We start from the raw sequence: 17,358 nt of genomic DNA, 5'->3' as shown, positions 1-17,358 counted from the left end.
GGGCCTTGTTTCTGTGACTTCATATGCAAGTGGCTGTTGTGACATGTGCCCTTACAGGAGGGGGACACCGTCCTGTTGAGAGACACAGACCCCAGCGTGCCACACGCAGCTCCTCTCCTACCCCCATTACCCCTGAAGGAGAGCAAGGAGCAGACAGGGGAGCCCGAGCCGGGGCCGGGGCCTCGGGGCAGGTGATGGGCGCCTTCCTCTCTGGGTGCTGCATCCCAAGAGGGGGCGGGGACACCCCCGGGATCGGTGAGCTTCGTTCTCAGTCCCCACTTAGCTTTGAAATTACAGGAAGAGCTTTCCACCTGTGAAGTGAGAGTTTTGTCAGATTAACCCAGAAAGAAAAAGTAAACCCCAGGTCAGGGGCCCATCTCTGCCACCCCCCGCCCCCACCCCCACCAAGGCTGCTCTTGGAACTGTCCTCTTACCAGAAATGCAGCTGGGCTCCTTTAATGGTGCAAAAAAGCCCCTCTGTCAAGCACTGGCTTGGCTCATTCAGTCCGCTGACGACTCGAGGGCCCAGCGAGAGAGTCACAGGGCACAGCCTGGTCCACCTGCTGGGTCTGCCTCCCGCCCCCTCCCCACTGCTGCACCTCAGAGGAGACACAGCTGCTCCTTGGGCTCCAGGCTCTGACCCCAGGGCCGCCGCTCTCTGGGGACCTCGGCTCCGGCTCCGAGCCCACTCCCCTGGGGGCGCCAGCCACGTGTCAGGACGTCTAGTTGGGGTTTTCTTGTAAAGGGGGCGGAGAGCTGGGCATCATCCGTTTCAGTGTTGCTGGTTTCCCCGGGTTTACAGTTTGCAGTAGCCACCTAGGGGCAAGGGCAGCATTTAAGGAACGAAATGGAACAGGGGTGCCCGGGGTCTCGGTCAGTTGAGCGCCCACTCTGGATCTCAGCTCAGGTCATGATCTCATGGTTTGTGAGTTCAAGCCCCACGTCGGGCTCTGTGCTGACAGCTCGGAGCCTCCTTGGGATTCTCTCTCTCCCTCTCTCTGTCCCTCCTCGCCTTGCTCTCTCACTCAAAATAATTAAAAAAGAAAAGAAATGGAATAAAAACAGCACAAAATAGATGAGGGCCCGGCACAGGATGAGCCCCAGGAAGCTTCTGTTGTGTTTGTATGAGTGTGAAGGTCTTGTATGTGGGACCATAACACTGGTTTCTTACGAGATCGTCCTCACGGAAGTTTGAAAAACGTGGGTTCTATTTTACCACTTCTCCAACTCTGTCTGCTGGATCACTTGCCTCAGAATTACCTGGAGGACGGCCTGGTAGTTAACATGCAGGGTCCAGATGCCCACAGGGCACGTCTGAGGGCAGGGCTGGGGAACCTGCACTTTTGTCCCCTGGTCTGGTCTTGTGTCCCTGTGCCCCACATGCTTGGAGCTGCTTGCCCTGCGGACCAGTTCTCTGTGCTCCTCTACATCAGGACCTGGTCCATGCAGGGGTGCAGGGGAGTGGGTTGTGTGGGGCTCAGTGCCCCCACCTCCCTGCCTGGTGACTCAAGCACTCAAGTTGGTGGCCCTGTCATTTTAACAAGGTTTCACAGAGCAGAGACCCAGAGAATCTCATGTAGCGACTGCTCAGATCACATGTTTTCTTTGTTTTTTTTTTTTTTTTGAGACAGAGAAAGACAGTGTGAGCAGGGGAGGGGCAGAGAGAGGGAGACACAGTAGCCGAAGCAGGCTCCAGGCTCCGAGCTGTCGGCACAGAGCCCGACGCAGGGCTCGAACCCACAAACTGCGAGATCGTGACCTGAGCCCAAGTCAGATGCTCAACCGACTGAGCCCCCCAGGCGCCCCATGGAATGTGTTCAAAACTCTAAACTGCATTGTCCTCCCTCAGCACGTGCGATGTCTGTGTCTTTGAACCCGTGTGAAGATGCGGATGCGATGGCATGTCTCCCTGTGTCACCTACAAACTCTGCCGTTGGAGCCCCTAGAACCGCTGCCTCCATCTGGTCCCCTCCCCTGCTGGCTTGTGCTGCCTACAGGGGCCACCGGTAAGTCTCGGTCAACCGAACATCACAGAACATCACGTCGAGGGGCGATGGGGGGGCTGGTCCTCCGGAGAAGGGGCCGAGGGCCTTCCCGCCCTCAGCCCCCTCCCACACTGGGGGAGCCCAGACAGCCCTGTGTTTCCTTTCCTGCTCCTGTCCCGTCAGGGGGACATCGTGTGGCTCCTGGCTGTTCCCCGACACCCCTGCCTTTCCCTGGGATGACATTTCCTGACCTGTGTCACCAGCCGCGCAAGGAGAGACCCCAGCCTTATTTAAGACCCCCCCCCCCAGCTGTTCCTGGAGTTTCTGGGGAGGCTTTCATGAGAACCCACAGAAGCCATCTCATGTCTCCCCAATTGCCCGTGAAGCTTGTCTGGGCTCTGATGCAGGCAGGACCCCACCTGTGTGGGGGGAGGCCCACCCAGCTGCCTGCCCTCATGAGATGGGTGTAGACTTCACTGAGTTGGGGCCACCCGGCCCCAAGCAGGAAGGAGGACAGGGCCCCTGCTCTGGTCAGTGTGTGTGCTCCTGGGTCACATGGAAGCCCCTAGAACCTCCACCCTCCCTGCAGCACCTCTCAGGGTGTGGATCCCCGAGCCCCAGTCTCCCAGCAGCCCCCATCCCCTCCTGGCAGCCCCCATAATCCCAGCCTGTGGGCTCTCCCCTGCCCCATCCAGGTCCCCTGGGCGAAGAGATGCCCCCAGGTGCCCTACTGCACAGCCCGTAGATGAGATGGCTCTGAATCCAGGTATGGACCCAGCAGGTGTGAGCCGGGACCTTGTGGTCCGGGTGTTTCCCTCGTGTCTGTGCCGGCCCTGGGAGGAGCCGACGCACACAGTGAGGGCCTTGCCCCTCCGGGCACCCAGCTCAGAGCAGCAGAGTACTGACCATCAGATGTCGGCACCACTGGCTGTGACTGGTGAGCCAGAAAGCCTTTCTCCCGGGAAATGAGCCGTGACAGGTGGCCCTGCTGGGTGTCCCTGTGGAGCTCAGCATGTGGACCCAAGTGCCCTTCTGGCCTGCTGGGCTCTCCTGCCCTTGGGACCTTGTGGAAGGCGTGGGACGCAGTGAGAAGCAGACCTTCCAGCATGTTCCCTGAATTCCCATCCACCCTCCGCAAAGCCCTGCTCCCCACCGGGACCAGAGAGACCCCTTCAAGGGCACAGTTCTGGCTACGTCCCTCCGAGGCCTGAAGCCTTCAGATTAAGGCCCAAATCCTTCCTGTGACCCTGAACTGTTGATGGGGTTTTGGGGTGATGGGGGTTCGCAGCTGATGGTCAAGAAAGAATTCTCGAGACATCGTTGGTGCAAAAGAAGGTGATTTTATTGAAGCACAGGGACATACCTGTGGGCGGGAAGAGCTGTGCTGGGGTCGTAAGGAGTGACTCCTTCTCTACTGTGGAGGTGGGGAGGTAAAGGCAAAACGGAGGTTTCTAGAAGGACTTGATACGCTAAAGAGGACCCAGCGGGCGCCAAGGGCCTCGCTGCTGTCAAAGTTGTTTCCCTCTACTAAGGCCTTACCACCAGGAGGGGCGGGGCTCCTGGACAAATGCTCTGCTCCGTATTTGCCTCGAGCATTTGTCCGTGGGCTGCAGGTCACGAGGATGTTCGGTTTCAGCCGCCGTTTCCTTCTGGCCTGTGTTCCCCCATCCCTGTGGAGGGGAGGGTGATGTGGGGGCTCCGGGAAACTGAGTCTACAGGTTTGTAGGGATGAAGCCGTTGATAAGACCGCCTTTGCCTTGTAATTTACTAACAAGATATGTGTAACCTGATGGAGACTCATGTCCTGTATGACCGTGATCTCTCTCAACCATTTGTTTTTCCCTTTTCTTTTGTCCTTGGGCAGCCTGGAGTGCCTGAGGAAGGAATGTCACCCATATCCCACCTGGGGTCCGGGGATGCTAGCTTGTGCTGGGCCTCGGCCTGCCTCGTGGTCCCTCATCACTGTCACAGCGTCAGTTAGTGTCTGAGGTAATGGCGGGGTCTTGGTCCCCGTGCAGGCACGGGGCTGGGACCACGGGGCTCCTCGGTGGGTCCCTCCCCGGTCCTTGACGGTAGCTGGACCTGCTCACCTGCCCCTGGGCTACAGGCTCCCAGGAAGGACCAGCGGGTTCTGCAGGGGCCGTTTTTGAGCAAGTATCGGGGTGACCGTGCCATGGCCGCCCTCTGTCAGGGCGATTGCTAGTTCGACCCAGACTCGGGGAGGCCGGGACCTGCCTCTCGATGTTCTGTCCACGAACTCACAAACCTGCATCCTCCTGAGTTGTGGCGGGATGCGGAACAGCCAGATAACGGGGTCCACCTGCCCTGACGCCCCATTTATGTTTCTGGGCTCGACACCAAAGCACAAAGTTGCGATTTTAACAGCCTCGTACAGCAGCCCTGGGGTGACTCCTAGCAGGAAGTACTCAGCGTCTTCATGAGATTCAGGGTGAGAAGTGGGGCATCCACTGCTCCCCTGGGGGCAGCGGGTGCATCTCCTGAGTCAGGAAGGAGACCCTCCCCTCCCCTCTGAGCACGGAGCAGCAGCGTCACGTTAAGTGGCTTATTTTCGCTGCTTTTCTCCTCGAGTGAGGGGGCCCCAGAGTGGTCATGACTCCTACGCGAGCGGGCACCTGCAGACCAAGGCCGGAGGGAGCCTTGGAGCAGGTGTGGCTGTGCCGAGGGAAGACCCCAGAGGATGGGTTGGCATTGGACGCAGAGGCTGGCGGGCGGTGGAGGCCGTGAAGGCGCAAGGCCAGGAGACGTTGGCACAGTTCTCCCTGGCGGATGGGCAGCGGGTACCTGTGCCGGCTGGGGTCCGTGTTGAGCTGGAGGTGGGAAGGGCCCGCAGCCGGGCTCTGATGGACACGATTGAGCCCTGGGGTGCCCATTACGTGGGAGACCCTGTCACACACAGGCGAGCTGCGTGCTGTGAGCAGAGCCTGACCCATTGAGATTCCCCCAAGGTGACCGTCGGGGTCACAGGTTTGTTAAAACACTGCGCAGGGGGGTGCAGGGAACAGCAGGACCGCAGCCCTGCCCTCCCGGAACTTCGACTTACCTTGGGGAGACAGATCATAAAATGCTAAATGTACCCGTAAGCCACTATTTCAATAGTCACGTCATGCTGTCGCGAGAGTGACCGGGTGGTGGGGAGGTGGGGCGCGCAGGGGTGTTTGAAGTACTTTCCGGAAAGGCTTCTTGGGGGCCGAGTCCTCCGAGGTGCGACTTGCAGAATTCAAGGGGCGGAAGGACCTTCTGGCCGGAGGAGAGAACAAACACGGAGGCCCCGAGTCAGGAGGGAGGCAGGGAGGCCTGTGGGGTGGGAGGGGAGGCCAGGGGCTCGCCATCCAGCTGGATTTTGTGAGGAGTCTGGATTTTACTCTAAGGGGAAAGGGAGGGGTCAGACCTGTGGGGCTCATGGGGGTGTCCAGTGCTCAGAGGAGGCCACGGGGGGACTGGGTGCCCGTTCTCAGGAAGGTGCTCTGGGTCACGCTGGCCTTCCCCGTGGTCCTGTCTCTCCAGGTGGGCAGCTGTTAGAGCTCTCAGCTGAGTGCCCTCTGCCTTGATGCTCCCATTCACGTCAGGATATTAAGCACAGGAGGCGTTCGGTAAATTCCGTGTTCCTCAAGAGGACAGAGTGGCAGTAAGAGGTTGTGATGGGCGCCACGCAGGAGGGAGGCCATCACGAAGCTGTCCCGGAAGTGTGCCAGCTGCTTTGGGAGAAGAGCCCCGGGGCCTGCAGCGCGGGCGCTGGGTCTGGGGCCCCCTTCATGTCACCCCTGTAGGGCGGTGTGAAAGCCATCACGGTCCCCCTTCAATTCCGGATGCCTCTTCTGGGCTTCCCCGTCGAGCACGGGGCCCTGGCCTGGCAGACTGGGGTTACCTGTGGGCTTTGGTGGCAGTCATGGTGGCGTTCTGCTGCCGCTGTCTCTTCGCCTGACCTTGAGGGACCCGGCTCCGCCTGCCTCTGGGTCACGTTGCTCATCTGGCCCCTTGGCACCTGAGTCGGTACGAGAGTCAGGGGTGTTGAACGAACATGCCGAAAGGCGGGCAGTTTACTCCCTTCTGGAGATCGCGATGGACACTGTCTCCTCCACCAGGTCACAGACCCTGGTTCACCCACGTCCACCCTTTGCCATGTGACTAAGATGCTGGAACGCGGCGAGTGGCGTCAGATCCCGTGCACGGGGGCTGAGAGGCCCTGGGGCGGAGCATGGGCGGGAAATCTGTTGAGAGGATCAAGTTCGGGGCAAGGGCACAGGCCCAAGAAAGACGCCCATTTGAAGCCCAGAGAGCTTCTCTGACACAGACGAGCGGGGAGTGTGGTCAGACGTGGCCACGTGGGTGAGGGGGCTTCTCTGACGCTGACCTCATACGCAGCTGCTCACCCTGCAGCCCTTGCTGGGTTTCCAGGGATAAAGCCCTAGATTGTAGCTTACCGCTTGAGTGACGGTGGTGACCTCTTTATTCCTCCTCCAGGGCCCCAGGCCTTGCTTTTAGGGGCCACATGATGTGGTCAGAACGCTTTCCCTGTCCCCCTTCATCAGCGCTTCCCGCTCCAGGCCACCGACGCGCCTCCTGGAATGGTCGGTGGCATTGATGGCACAATTTTCTTGCCTCCCACAACATTAAGTCTGAGTTTTTCTTTATTTTTTTCTTTTTTAATGTTTATTCTTGAGAGAGAGAGTGTGAGCCGGGGAGGGGCGGAGAGAGGGAGGGAGACACAGAATCAGAAGCAGGCTCCAGGTTCCGAGCTGTCAGCACAGAACCCGATGCGGGGCTCAAATTCGTTAATTGCAAGATCTTGACCCGAGCTGAAGTCAGTCGCTCAGCGGACTGAGTCACCCAGGCGGCCCCGTGTTTTTCTAAAGGAATATTTCCTGTCTCCGCTGAGGCTATGATGATTTGTGGCACTGAAAAGAACCTGTAACTAAACATTCTGCTTTCAGTTTTCTTCTAGAAGTCTCTCCAGGTGAGCCACATAAGTATAGGAGGAGGTGGGGCGGGGAGGGGTCCAAAGTGCTCTTCTGTGTTCTGAGGTGCAGTAGCGAGTTGAAATAGACCCATTAGATCTTGGGGAAGAGGTCAATATTCTGAGGACATCTACTGAAAGCGGTCTTGGGAGCGCTCAGAGGGAAGGGCTGATTAAATTCATTTAAACAAATGCCATCTGTTATTGAGCCTGCGTGTGCCCGCCAGGTCCTGCGGGAGCCACCCAGGACTAAATGGCCCTGCCTACCGGGCACATATAGATTTCCCAGGGAGCCTGCCCCTCCATGTTGGAGTGGCTTCGCGCTGGGCTCTGGGCGGTCACCAGGCAGGGGCGCTCACCCGGGGAGCCCTTTGATCATCTGTCGTAGGAAAAGTTCTACAGCGTTTTGTTCTGAGTCAACCTTAGGCCAGGAAATTAACACTGACGCGGTACAATTAATCAGCCACAGATCTTACTCAGAGTTTGCAAATTAGTCCACAGATGTCCTTTTTCTGGTCCAGGATCCTGCATTTAACTCTCATGCCCCCTTAGTTTCCTCCAGTCTGCATCTCGAGGAAGTTTCAGCTCGTAGGTTTGGGGGATGCCCTTTCTCAACAGCTTTACAAATGCAGGTCCCCCTTCGGGGACCTCTGCTCCGGAATATAATACCGATACTGATAATAATACTGTTTCTAGTAATTCCTAGTAATGGTGAACGTCTCTTAGGTGCTTCGTGTACCAGACGCCGTTCATCATGTTACATTTCGCATCATGTGAACCTCACAACGAGCCTTTGAGTTGGGTTCCGTTACCGTCTGAATCTTTCAGCAGAGGAAGCGGGCACAGAGAACTTAGGTGACAGAGCAGCTAAGAAACAGAGCCGGGATTCAAACCCACGCAGGCGGGTTCCAGAAGCCCCGTGGGTCTGGAACCTCTGTGGTCGTACTTCCCCCGGGGGCCGATGGTGGTTCTCTGATTGCGGACTGCGGGGCGCTGCGACATGGCGGACGAGATCCGGGACACAGGTAGTCAAAGCAGGGCTGTTACAGAGTTCTGTCCACAGAGGAGGAAGTCCTGTCCCCGGCTAGAGAAACTTCCCGGAGCAGGTGGCAAGTCAGCTCATCCAATACTCACAACCCCAGGTGATGTCTGCCGGGAAGTGGGGACCTCCCAGGAGAGAGCTTCCTTGTTCCCCACAGGCTGAATGCAGACGAGGCTGTGAGGCCAGAAGGGCAGGCCTGAGCAGGGCATGTGAGGGGCCTTGAGTGCCGAGCCAAGGATCGCGGTCTGCTCCCTGCGGGGAGGGGGAGATCTGAGGCAGGGGATTTCGCAAAGATGTAAGTTGGCAGAGTGGAGGATAGATCTGGGCGGCGGGTCCCAGATTACATGCCCAAATGTGAGCTGGAGGTCACGGTCAGAGCAGGCCAGGGAAGGAAAAGCACCTGCAGAGAGGAGGGGGTGGGTCGTCTTTGTTACACAGAAAGCCTGACCGGGAAATACCATAGCTTCTCATGGGCAGGTCTTTGTCAACACGTGGTGTCCTAGTTTGGGCCCCTCAGAAGGGGACCAGAGATGAGGGCTCTGAGGTGCAAAGCCGACCTGAGGAGCAGGAGGCCAGGGTTTAGTGAGGAGACGGGGGAGCAAAGCAGCCTCCTTTGTGAGCGTCCGGAGCTAATCCCTGGCGAAGCTCAGATGATAATGTAAAGCCCTTGAAACAGAGAGACACGTGCCCCCCAGGGGTCAGGGCCCCAGAGCAATGGGTGGGGCCACGGGGCGTCTGCTAACAGGGCTTGGCGGATCCAGGAGAGCGAGCGAAGCAAGACAGATCTTTCAAAATGGCATAAAGTGACATGTTTTCATCAAAGCCACAGAAGTTTCACCTGTCAGCTTTCGATGGTGGAGGACACGTACACGACGCTGACACCAGAAGTGTCACGAGGGTAGGAGGGCCTCGGGGAGGACCTGGGATTTAGCCCAGGGCGAAGGACCAGCGCGTTCCAAGAGGCACAGTGGCGTCCCTGCGGAAGGGTCTGTTTGGTGGGAGCAGTGCTGTGTGCGTGGAAAGGGATGGCGTCATGCCTGGAACAGAGGTGTCGGGAGGAGGGAGGCAGATGCTCTGATGACGTCCGCAGGGAGTCCTGCAGGGTCCTCTGTCCACAGGGAGCTCCGGGCTGAAGAGTGAAACGACGTGTTCCTGAGCAGTGGGCACACGAGGTAGAGAGGGTAAGTGTGAGGGCCCAGAGTCAGGACCATCCCCTCCAGCCATGGGGATCAGGGCAGGCTGCCCAGGAGCACTTGCGTTAGATCCCGAGAAGCAGGTGGGGTTGGGACAGGTGAAGAAAAGAGACTCGGAGCCAGATACAGGGACAGATTTTCTCCCCTGTGCTTGAAGAAGCGTAGATTTTAATTGATAGCCATGGAAGCCTGTTGAACTGGGACCGGCAGTGTCAGAGGACAGGTCGGCCAGGGGACTGCGGGGGGCAGGAGCTGGAAACCGTGAAATTGAGAACAGGACGTATGATCCGGGGAGATGAACCAGCCGGATCGTGCGTGACGCCAGGCGAGCGGCTCACGTCCAAGTTCGTGCCCTTTTGTGGCTCAGAGTGAGGTCCAGGCGAGGCAAATTCGGTGGGGCTGGCCAACCTCGAACATGTCTCACAGGTTAATTAGTTTAGGTTTTCCTGCTCTTCCAAGATTTCACTCTCACAGCCGTAGCTGCCTCGCTGCCAGCGGGAAGCCGTGGGCAGATCCAAGACGGCCGGTGGGTGAAGTGCATCGAAATGCATCCGTCCAAAAATTCTACAAGTCTGTTACCAAGTGACAGTGTTTACTGCCGCGCAACAAAAAGTTTGTTTCAAATGACCTTGAAGGAAGTTGGACCGCCTCCCGTGTCAGCCACAAACAGATGGAAATGTGTGCGCAGACGGCAAGAGAAGAATTTATTTTGAAAGCTCTTGAAAAATCATGTCTCCTACCAGTGTCAGAACACGTATCAATGTAAGAAGACACTCTTCTGGCATAAACAATGAGAATCTTATTTTACTCCCGACAAACAGTATTTGTTATGAAACCATATGAATGTGTGCTCTGTTTTCTCCATAAAATGGTGGAGAATTTTTGTTTTAATTTTAAACGTAGCAGTCGAAGAACAAGAAACCGGAGGTTTGCAATTTGAGGTAGCCCTAACTACTCCCATCATGATTAGAAATGGAAAGAAATGGAGTCTCCTGACGGGGAGAGCCCACAACATCACCGTCGTGAGATCTCTGTGGCCGAATGCATTTTCCCCCAAAGGCACGGGGATATCTCTGCTTCTACTCGTGCTCCCAGAGCATCACCACCGCCCCCCCCCCAACCCAGAGGTGGAGTCTGTTTTCCCTCTGCTTGAAATTGGGCTGGGGGTCAGGGCTGGGTGGAATTTGCACCTGCCTCAATTTTAGACTGTGGTGGGAGAGGGACTCCAAGGTCATGGAAGGTGGGATGACTCCTATCCGGCTCACTCTGTCTCTCAAGACCCTTGCCTTTGGGGCTCAGCCACATGGGGAGGCCACGTGTCGCTGCTGTAGTGTTAGACTCGCTGACAGCCCAGCATTCACCACCAAACACGTACATGCACCCTCAGAGGATTCCAGTCGCCAGCTCCAGACCATCCTCACTGAAGCCAAGTAGAGCAGAGACCAGCTTCCTCCACCCGGCCTTGCCCGACTGCAGAGTAAAATAAATGTTTTAGGACCCTGAGTTTTGGGGTGGTTTCTTAGGCAGCGATAACTGGAAAAGTCCCCTAAAGCTGAAGCCTGGGGCAGAAGAGCGTGCAAACAGGATGGCCGTGACTTCCAGGTGCCCGTTTGGAGCTCTTGACCACGAAGAGGCCGGGCAGCACGTAAGAAACTCAGAAGAACTGCAAGGATTTGTAGCAGTCCGGCCCACGAGGAACCTACGTGTGTCAGCAAGGTCAGGTTCAGTGCTGCAGGGGGATCGCTTTCGCAGAAGCACAGGCGTGAGCCCAAATGAGCACGCGCACAAGCAAGGCTCACAGTGTTACAGACGGGATCGAAGAGCCTGCTGACAAATAGCGATTCGTAAGGAAGCCTGAGCCACGGCTCCTGGACCACGGGGGCAGACCCACCACCGAGCGTCCACCTCCCCTTCCCAGTGAGGACCACTCAGCCCAGCTCTTTCGCCAGCTTGCCCATCGGTACAGAACTTCAGACACATGTCACCAAAATAGGTACATATCTTTATGGATAGATTATGTCCGTATACAGCTGTGCCGGTACAATGCATATATCTAAAAATTATGCAAAATACAAAACATTAGTAGAGTTTTCATATTTAAACCCTGTCCTCTCGAACACTGGGTTCTCTTGGGCTCCACTTTGCGGACCAGTGGTGTGGAGTTTGGATCTTAGAAAAAGCCATGACCAAATCACTGCATTGCTGTGCTGTCTTGAGTCTGTTACTTAACCATTTTAAGGTGCATCTCATTGTGAGAGTTTGGATAGGCAACAGCTGACAAAGAGACCCAGTTGTATAATGGCTATAACACAATAGCCTTTCTTTTTTTACCTTTTGATCCCCCCCACCCCCCCAACCCCCGCCCCACCGTTGTCTGCCTCTGGCGACCTCCAGTCTGCTCTCTGTATCTCTGAGCTGGTCTTTTTCTTTCCTTTTTATTTTATTTATTTATTTTTTTTTAGATTCCACATATAAGAGAGATCATACAGTATGTGTCTTTCTCTAGCTGACCTCTTTCACTTAGTGTAATGCTCTCAAGGTCCATCTATGATGTTGCAGGTGGTAAGTTTTATTCTGTTTATGGCTGAATAATATTCCATCGCGTACATATATACCTCTATTCCTGGGTCCATTCATCCGTTGATGGACACAGGTTGTTTCTGTCTGTCTGCTCTTATAATTAACACTGCAGTGAACATGGAGGTGCAGATACCTTTTCGAGTTGGTGTTGATGTTTTCTTTGGATAAATACCTGGAAGTTGAATTGCTGAATCATAAGGAAGTCTTATTTTCATTTTTAAAAAATGTTTATTTATTTCTGAGAGAGAGAGAGAGAGAGAGACAGACAGGCACCGGGAGACACAGAATGCCAAGCAGGCTCCAGTCTCTGAGCTGTCAGCACAGAGCCCGACACAGGGCTCAAACTCATGGACCATGAGATCATGACCTGAGCCGAAATCAGGACGCTTAACCAGCTGAGCCATCCAGGCACCCCTGAGTTTTTAAGGAACCCCCGTACTGTTTTCTACAGTGGCTGCAACAATTTACATTCCCGCCAACAGTGCATAAGGGTTCCTTTTTCTCCGCATCCTCACCAACATCTGTTGTTGCCTGTGTTGTTAATTTTAGCCATCCTGACAGATGTGAGGTGACGTCTTGTTGTGGTTTGATTTGCATTTCCTTGATGAGGAGTGATGTTGAGCATCTTGTCACAGATGTATCTGTTGGCCACCTGGATGTCTTCTTTGGAAAAACGCCTATTCCAATCTTCTGATCATTTTTAAAAAGTGGATTGTTTTCTTGCTATTGAGTTGTGTGAGTTCTTTATATATTTTGGATACTAACCCCTCATCATAGATGATTTGCAAATATTTTCTCCCATTCCATAGGTTGTCTTTTCACTTTATTGATGGTTTCCTTTGCTGTGTAGAAGATTTTTAGTATGATGTCGTCTCAATAGTTTATTTTTACTTTTGTTGCTTTTGGTGTTGGATTAAAAAAATCATCACCAAGGAGTGTATCCCCTATGATTTTTTTTCTTACAAGAATTTTATGGTTTCAGGTCTTATGGTCAGATCTTTAATCCCTTTTTTAAAAAGTTTATCCATTTTTTCAATATGAAATTTATTGTCAAATTGGTTTCCATACAACACTCAGTGCTCATCCCAACAGGTGCCCTCCTCAATGCCTATCACCCACCCTCCCCTCCCTCCCACCCCCCATCAACCCTCAGTTTATTCTCAGTTTTTAACAGTCTCTTATGGTTTGGCTCTCTCCCTCTATAACTTTTTTTTCCATTTTGAGAGAGAGAGAGAGAAAGAGTGTGCAAGCAAGGGAGGGGCAGAGAGAGAGAGAGAGAGAGAGAGAGAATCCCAAGCAGGCTCCACACTGTCAGCACAGAGCCCAATGCGGGGCTCAAACCCATGAATGGTGAGATCATGAATTGAGCCAAAATCAAGAGTTGGATGCCTAACTGACTGAGCCATCCAGGTGTCCCTACTCTTTAATCCATTTTGAGTTAATTTTTGTATATAATGTAAGATAATGACCTGGTTTCATTCTTTTGCACATGGCTGTCCAGTTTTCCTAACATCGCTTATTGAAGAGACTGTCCTTTCCTCATTTGATATTCTTGGCTCCTTTGTTGTAAATTAATTGACTACAAATTTTTAGGTTTATTTCTGGGCTCTCTGTTCTGTCCCATTCATCTACATATCTGCTTCTATGCCAATACCATATTTTTTCATTACTACAACTTGATAATTTGGTTGGAAATCAGGGAGCATGATGCTTCCAGGTTTATTCTTTTTTCTCAAGATCTCTTTGGCTGTTTGGATTTTTTGTGGTTCCATACAAATTTTAGGATTATTTTTTCTGTTTCTTTGAAAAATACCATTGGGAGGGGCGCCTGGGTGGCTCAGTCGGTTAAGCGGCCAACTTCGGCTCAGGTCATGATCTCGCGGTCCGTGAATTCGAGCCCCACGTCGGACTCTGTCCTGACAGCTTAGAGCCTGGAGCCTGTTTCAGATTCTGTGTCTCCCTCTCTCTGACCCTCCCACGTTCATGCTGTGTCTCTCTCTGTCTCAAAAATAAATAAACGTTAAAAAAAAAAGAAAAGAAAAGAAAAAAAAAGAAAAATGCCATTGGGGTTTGATAAAGATTGCATTGAGTCTGTAGATTGCTTTGGGTCGTGTGGACATTTCAACAAGACTGATTCTTCCAGCCCATGAGCACAGAATATCTTTTCATTTATTGGTGTCTTTTGCAATTTATTTCATTAATGTCTTGTAGTTTTCAATATAAAGGTCTTTTGTCTCCTTGGTTAAATTGACTTCTAGGTATTTTATTCTTTTTGATGCAGTTGAAGTTGGATTGTTTTCTTAGTTTCTCTTTCTGACGGTTTATTAGCATATACAAATGCAATTGATTTTTGTATGTTGGTTTTGTGTCCTGACACTTTACTGAATTTTTTTATTAGCTCTGACAGGTTTTTGGTGGAGTCTTTAGAGTTTTATAAATAAAGTATGATGTCATCTGTACATAATGACAGTTTTACTTCTTCCTTTCTGGTTTGGATGCCCTTTATTTCTTTTTCTTGCCTGATTGCTGTGGCTAAGACTCCTAATACTATGTTGAATGAAAGTAGGAAGTGTGGTCATCCTTATCTTGTTCCTGCTATTACAGAAAAAGTTTTCAGTTTTTCTCTATTGAGTATGATATTAGCTGTGAGCTTGGCATAGGTGGTCTTTACTATGTTGAAGTACATTCCCTTCATATCCATGTTGTTGAGTGTTTTTATCATAAATGGATGATGAATTTTGTCAGGTGATTCTTCTGCATCTATTGAGAGGATCATATGATTTTTATCCTTTATTTTGTTAATGTGGTATGTCACATGATTTGTGGATGTTGAACCATCTTTGCATCCCTGGAATAAATCCCATTTGATCATGGCGTGTGATCCTTTTAATGTGTTGTTAGACTCAGTTTGCTAATATTTTGTTGAGGATTTGTACATCTATGTTTATCAGGGATACTGACCTGTAATTTTCTTTTCTTGTGGCATCCTTGTCTGGCTCTGGTATCAGGGTAATGCTGACCTCATAAAATGAGTTTGGAAGAGTTCCCTCCTCTTTTACTTCTTTGAAGAGTTTGAGAAGGATTGGTATTAACTGTTCTTTTAATATTTGGTAGAATTCATCAGTGAAGCCAACTGGTTCCTGGACTTTTGTTTATTGGGAAGTATCTTTTTAAAAAAATTTTTTAATGTTTGTTTTTTGAGAGAGAGAGACAGAGTGTGAGCAGGGGCGGGGGCAGAGAGAGAGGGACACACAGAATCCAAAGCAGGCTCCAGGCTCTGAGCTGTCAGCACAGAGCCTGATGCAGGGCTCGAACTCATGAACCATGAGATCATGACCTGAGCTGCAGTTGGATGCTTACCCAAGTCACCGAGGTGCCCCTGTTGGGAAGTTTTAAATTACTGATTCAATCTCCTTACTAGTAATCAGTTTGTTGAGATTTTCTATTTCATCATGATTCAGTCGGATTGGTAGGTCCTACATTCCTAGGAATTTATCCATTTCTTCTAGGTTGTCCAATTTGTTGGCGTGTAACTATCCATAGTGTCTCTTATGATCCTTTGTATTTCTGTGCTATGAGTTGTAGCATCTCTTTCATATCTTATTTTTTAAAGTTTATTTATTCTTGGGGGGGTGGTGGGAGGGACAGAGGGAGAGGGAGAGAGAGAGAATCCCAAGCAGGCTCCATGCTGTCAGTGAAGAGCCCGATGTGGCTGTCTCTCATGAACCATGAGATCATGACCTGAGCTAAAATCAAGAGTTGGATACTTACCTGACTGAGCCCCTCTGATTTGATTTATTTGAGTCTTCTCTCTTTATTTCTTGGTGCGTCTAGCCAAGGGCTCATCCATTTTGTTTATCCTTTCAAGGAACCAGCTCTTAGTTTCATTGATCTTTTCTATTTTCTCTTTAGTCTCTATTTCATGTATTTCTGCTCTGCTGTTTGTTATTTCCTTCTTTCTACTAACTTTGGGCTTTGTTCTTTTCCTCGTTCCTTGAGGTATAATTTAGGTTGTTTATTTGAGACTTTTCCTGTGTTATTGAGTTAGGCATTTATTGCCATGAATGTCTCTTTTAGGACTGCTTTTGCTGTGTGCCACGAATTTCGGTATGCTGTATTTCCATCTTGGTTTGTCTCAAGACATTTTTTGTTTTCTTTTTCGATGTCTTCTTTGAGCCCTTGGTTATTCAGTCGCATGTTGTTTAACTTCCACATATTTATGAATTTTTCCGTTTTCTTCAGGTAATTAATTTCTTGTTTCATACCATGTGGTCATAGGAGATAGCCATGTGCACACTTAGCACAGGGCTGGCACATTAAAGGTGCCAAATAACCAGCAGCCTTTCTGGGGAGAGAGAAGCAGGAAGGGAAGGGGGGAGGTGAGGGGGTGGGAGGCTTGGATCCTTGGTGTGACCCTGCCACCAGCTGAATGACCTTGGACAAGTCACTGACTCACCCTCTGGGCCTGTTTTCCCACATAGAAAATGAGCAAAGCAGACTCATCATTTGCGGGGTTGCATATGTTTGCGCACTTTAACTTACGTTACTTTTGGCTTATGTTTTCGGTCCTTATTAGACTGACCTCCTTGAGGACAGAGTCTGTATCTCTTACCCCTGGCTTTCTATGGAGCCCTTCTGTTCCCTCAGTTCATTCCACTCCTCTCCTAGCTCTCAGGCCCCCAATGCTGTCCAAGGTCATCCACCCCCTGGCACTAGAAAAGCGTCCGGATACCTACATGCTCATCCGTCTAAATGTTAGAAGAGCTCATCCCATCTTGGTTCCGTTTGAGTGAAAAGGTCTGATGGGGAGGGGGACTTTGGTCCTTAGAGATTGCAGGGTCTCTTAGAGCTGAGAGGCCTTCCCGGAGCCCTTATCCCATTGCAGAGTGTCCCCGCAGGGTCATCAGCCTTCCAAGGGAGAAGAGGCTAATTTCTTTTTTTCTGTCTTCCAATTTATCTTTCCATAAAAAAAATGTTTATGGATATTCTGGAGGCCCAGGGGCCCTGCTTCGTCCTCCTGTGTTCCAGACCGCCCACCGAACTCATACCCTCTCACCGTAGAGCAATCAAGCCACGACCGTTGTGGGGACAGATCTGTGTTTCCGGACGGCTCACCTATATGGGCATGTGGACCTTCCACATGGCCCAGAAGCCACAAGCAGAAAAGAGAAATTAACAGAAGGACAGAGCACAAACATTTATATTATTAGCTGGCACGTTATTTCTGGAAGACTTGCTTTCCCCAGGGAAATAGCTTGTCACAAGCTTAATTCGTTGGCAGAGAGCAGGACTGAACCGTTTAGAGAGCACACTTTCATATTGATCGTCTTATTTATTTGGGACTCATCGGTGAAGACACAGAGGCCCAGAGAGGCTGTGACTTGCTCAGGGTCAAACAGCTAAGAGGTGGCAGAGACTAGACTGGCACGCAGGTCTTTGGGCTCCCGATCGAGTGCTCTTTCCTGGGCTGAAAGCTACTTTAAAATGCAGAGCTTTTCGGGGTGCCTGGGTGGTTCGGTTGGTTAAGCATCCAACTTCAGCTCAGAGTCATGATCTTGTGGTCTGTGAATTTGAGCCCCGCAT

At 51.8% G+C, this 17,358-nt stretch overlaps 1 protein-coding gene across 1 annotated transcript in view; it reads left to right on the top strand.

Annotated features, from left to right (window-relative positions):
- The window catches only part of CNIH3 (cornichon family AMPA receptor auxiliary protein 3), a 135,413-nt gene extending 132,111 nt beyond the window's left edge, over positions 1-3,302 (top strand). The window contains exon 6 of the mRNA XM_045453299.1: positions 1,850-3,302. Within this exon, the coding sequence (XP_045309255.1) occupies positions 1,850-1,883 (34 nt within the window). The 3' untranslated portion in view covers positions 1,884-3,302. The remainder of the gene's footprint in view (positions 1-1,849) is intronic.
- Positions 3,303-17,358: the final 14,056 nt, after the last annotated feature.

This window comes from Leopardus geoffroyi, chromosome C3, assembly GCF_018350155.1.
Source record: "Leopardus geoffroyi isolate Oge1 chromosome C3, O.geoffroyi_Oge1_pat1.0, whole genome shotgun sequence".
NCBI lineage: Eukaryota > Metazoa > Chordata > Mammalia > Carnivora > Felidae > Leopardus > Leopardus geoffroyi.
Note: the sequence above shows the minus strand (reverse complement) of the source record. Positions and strands in the feature narration are given on the sequence as shown.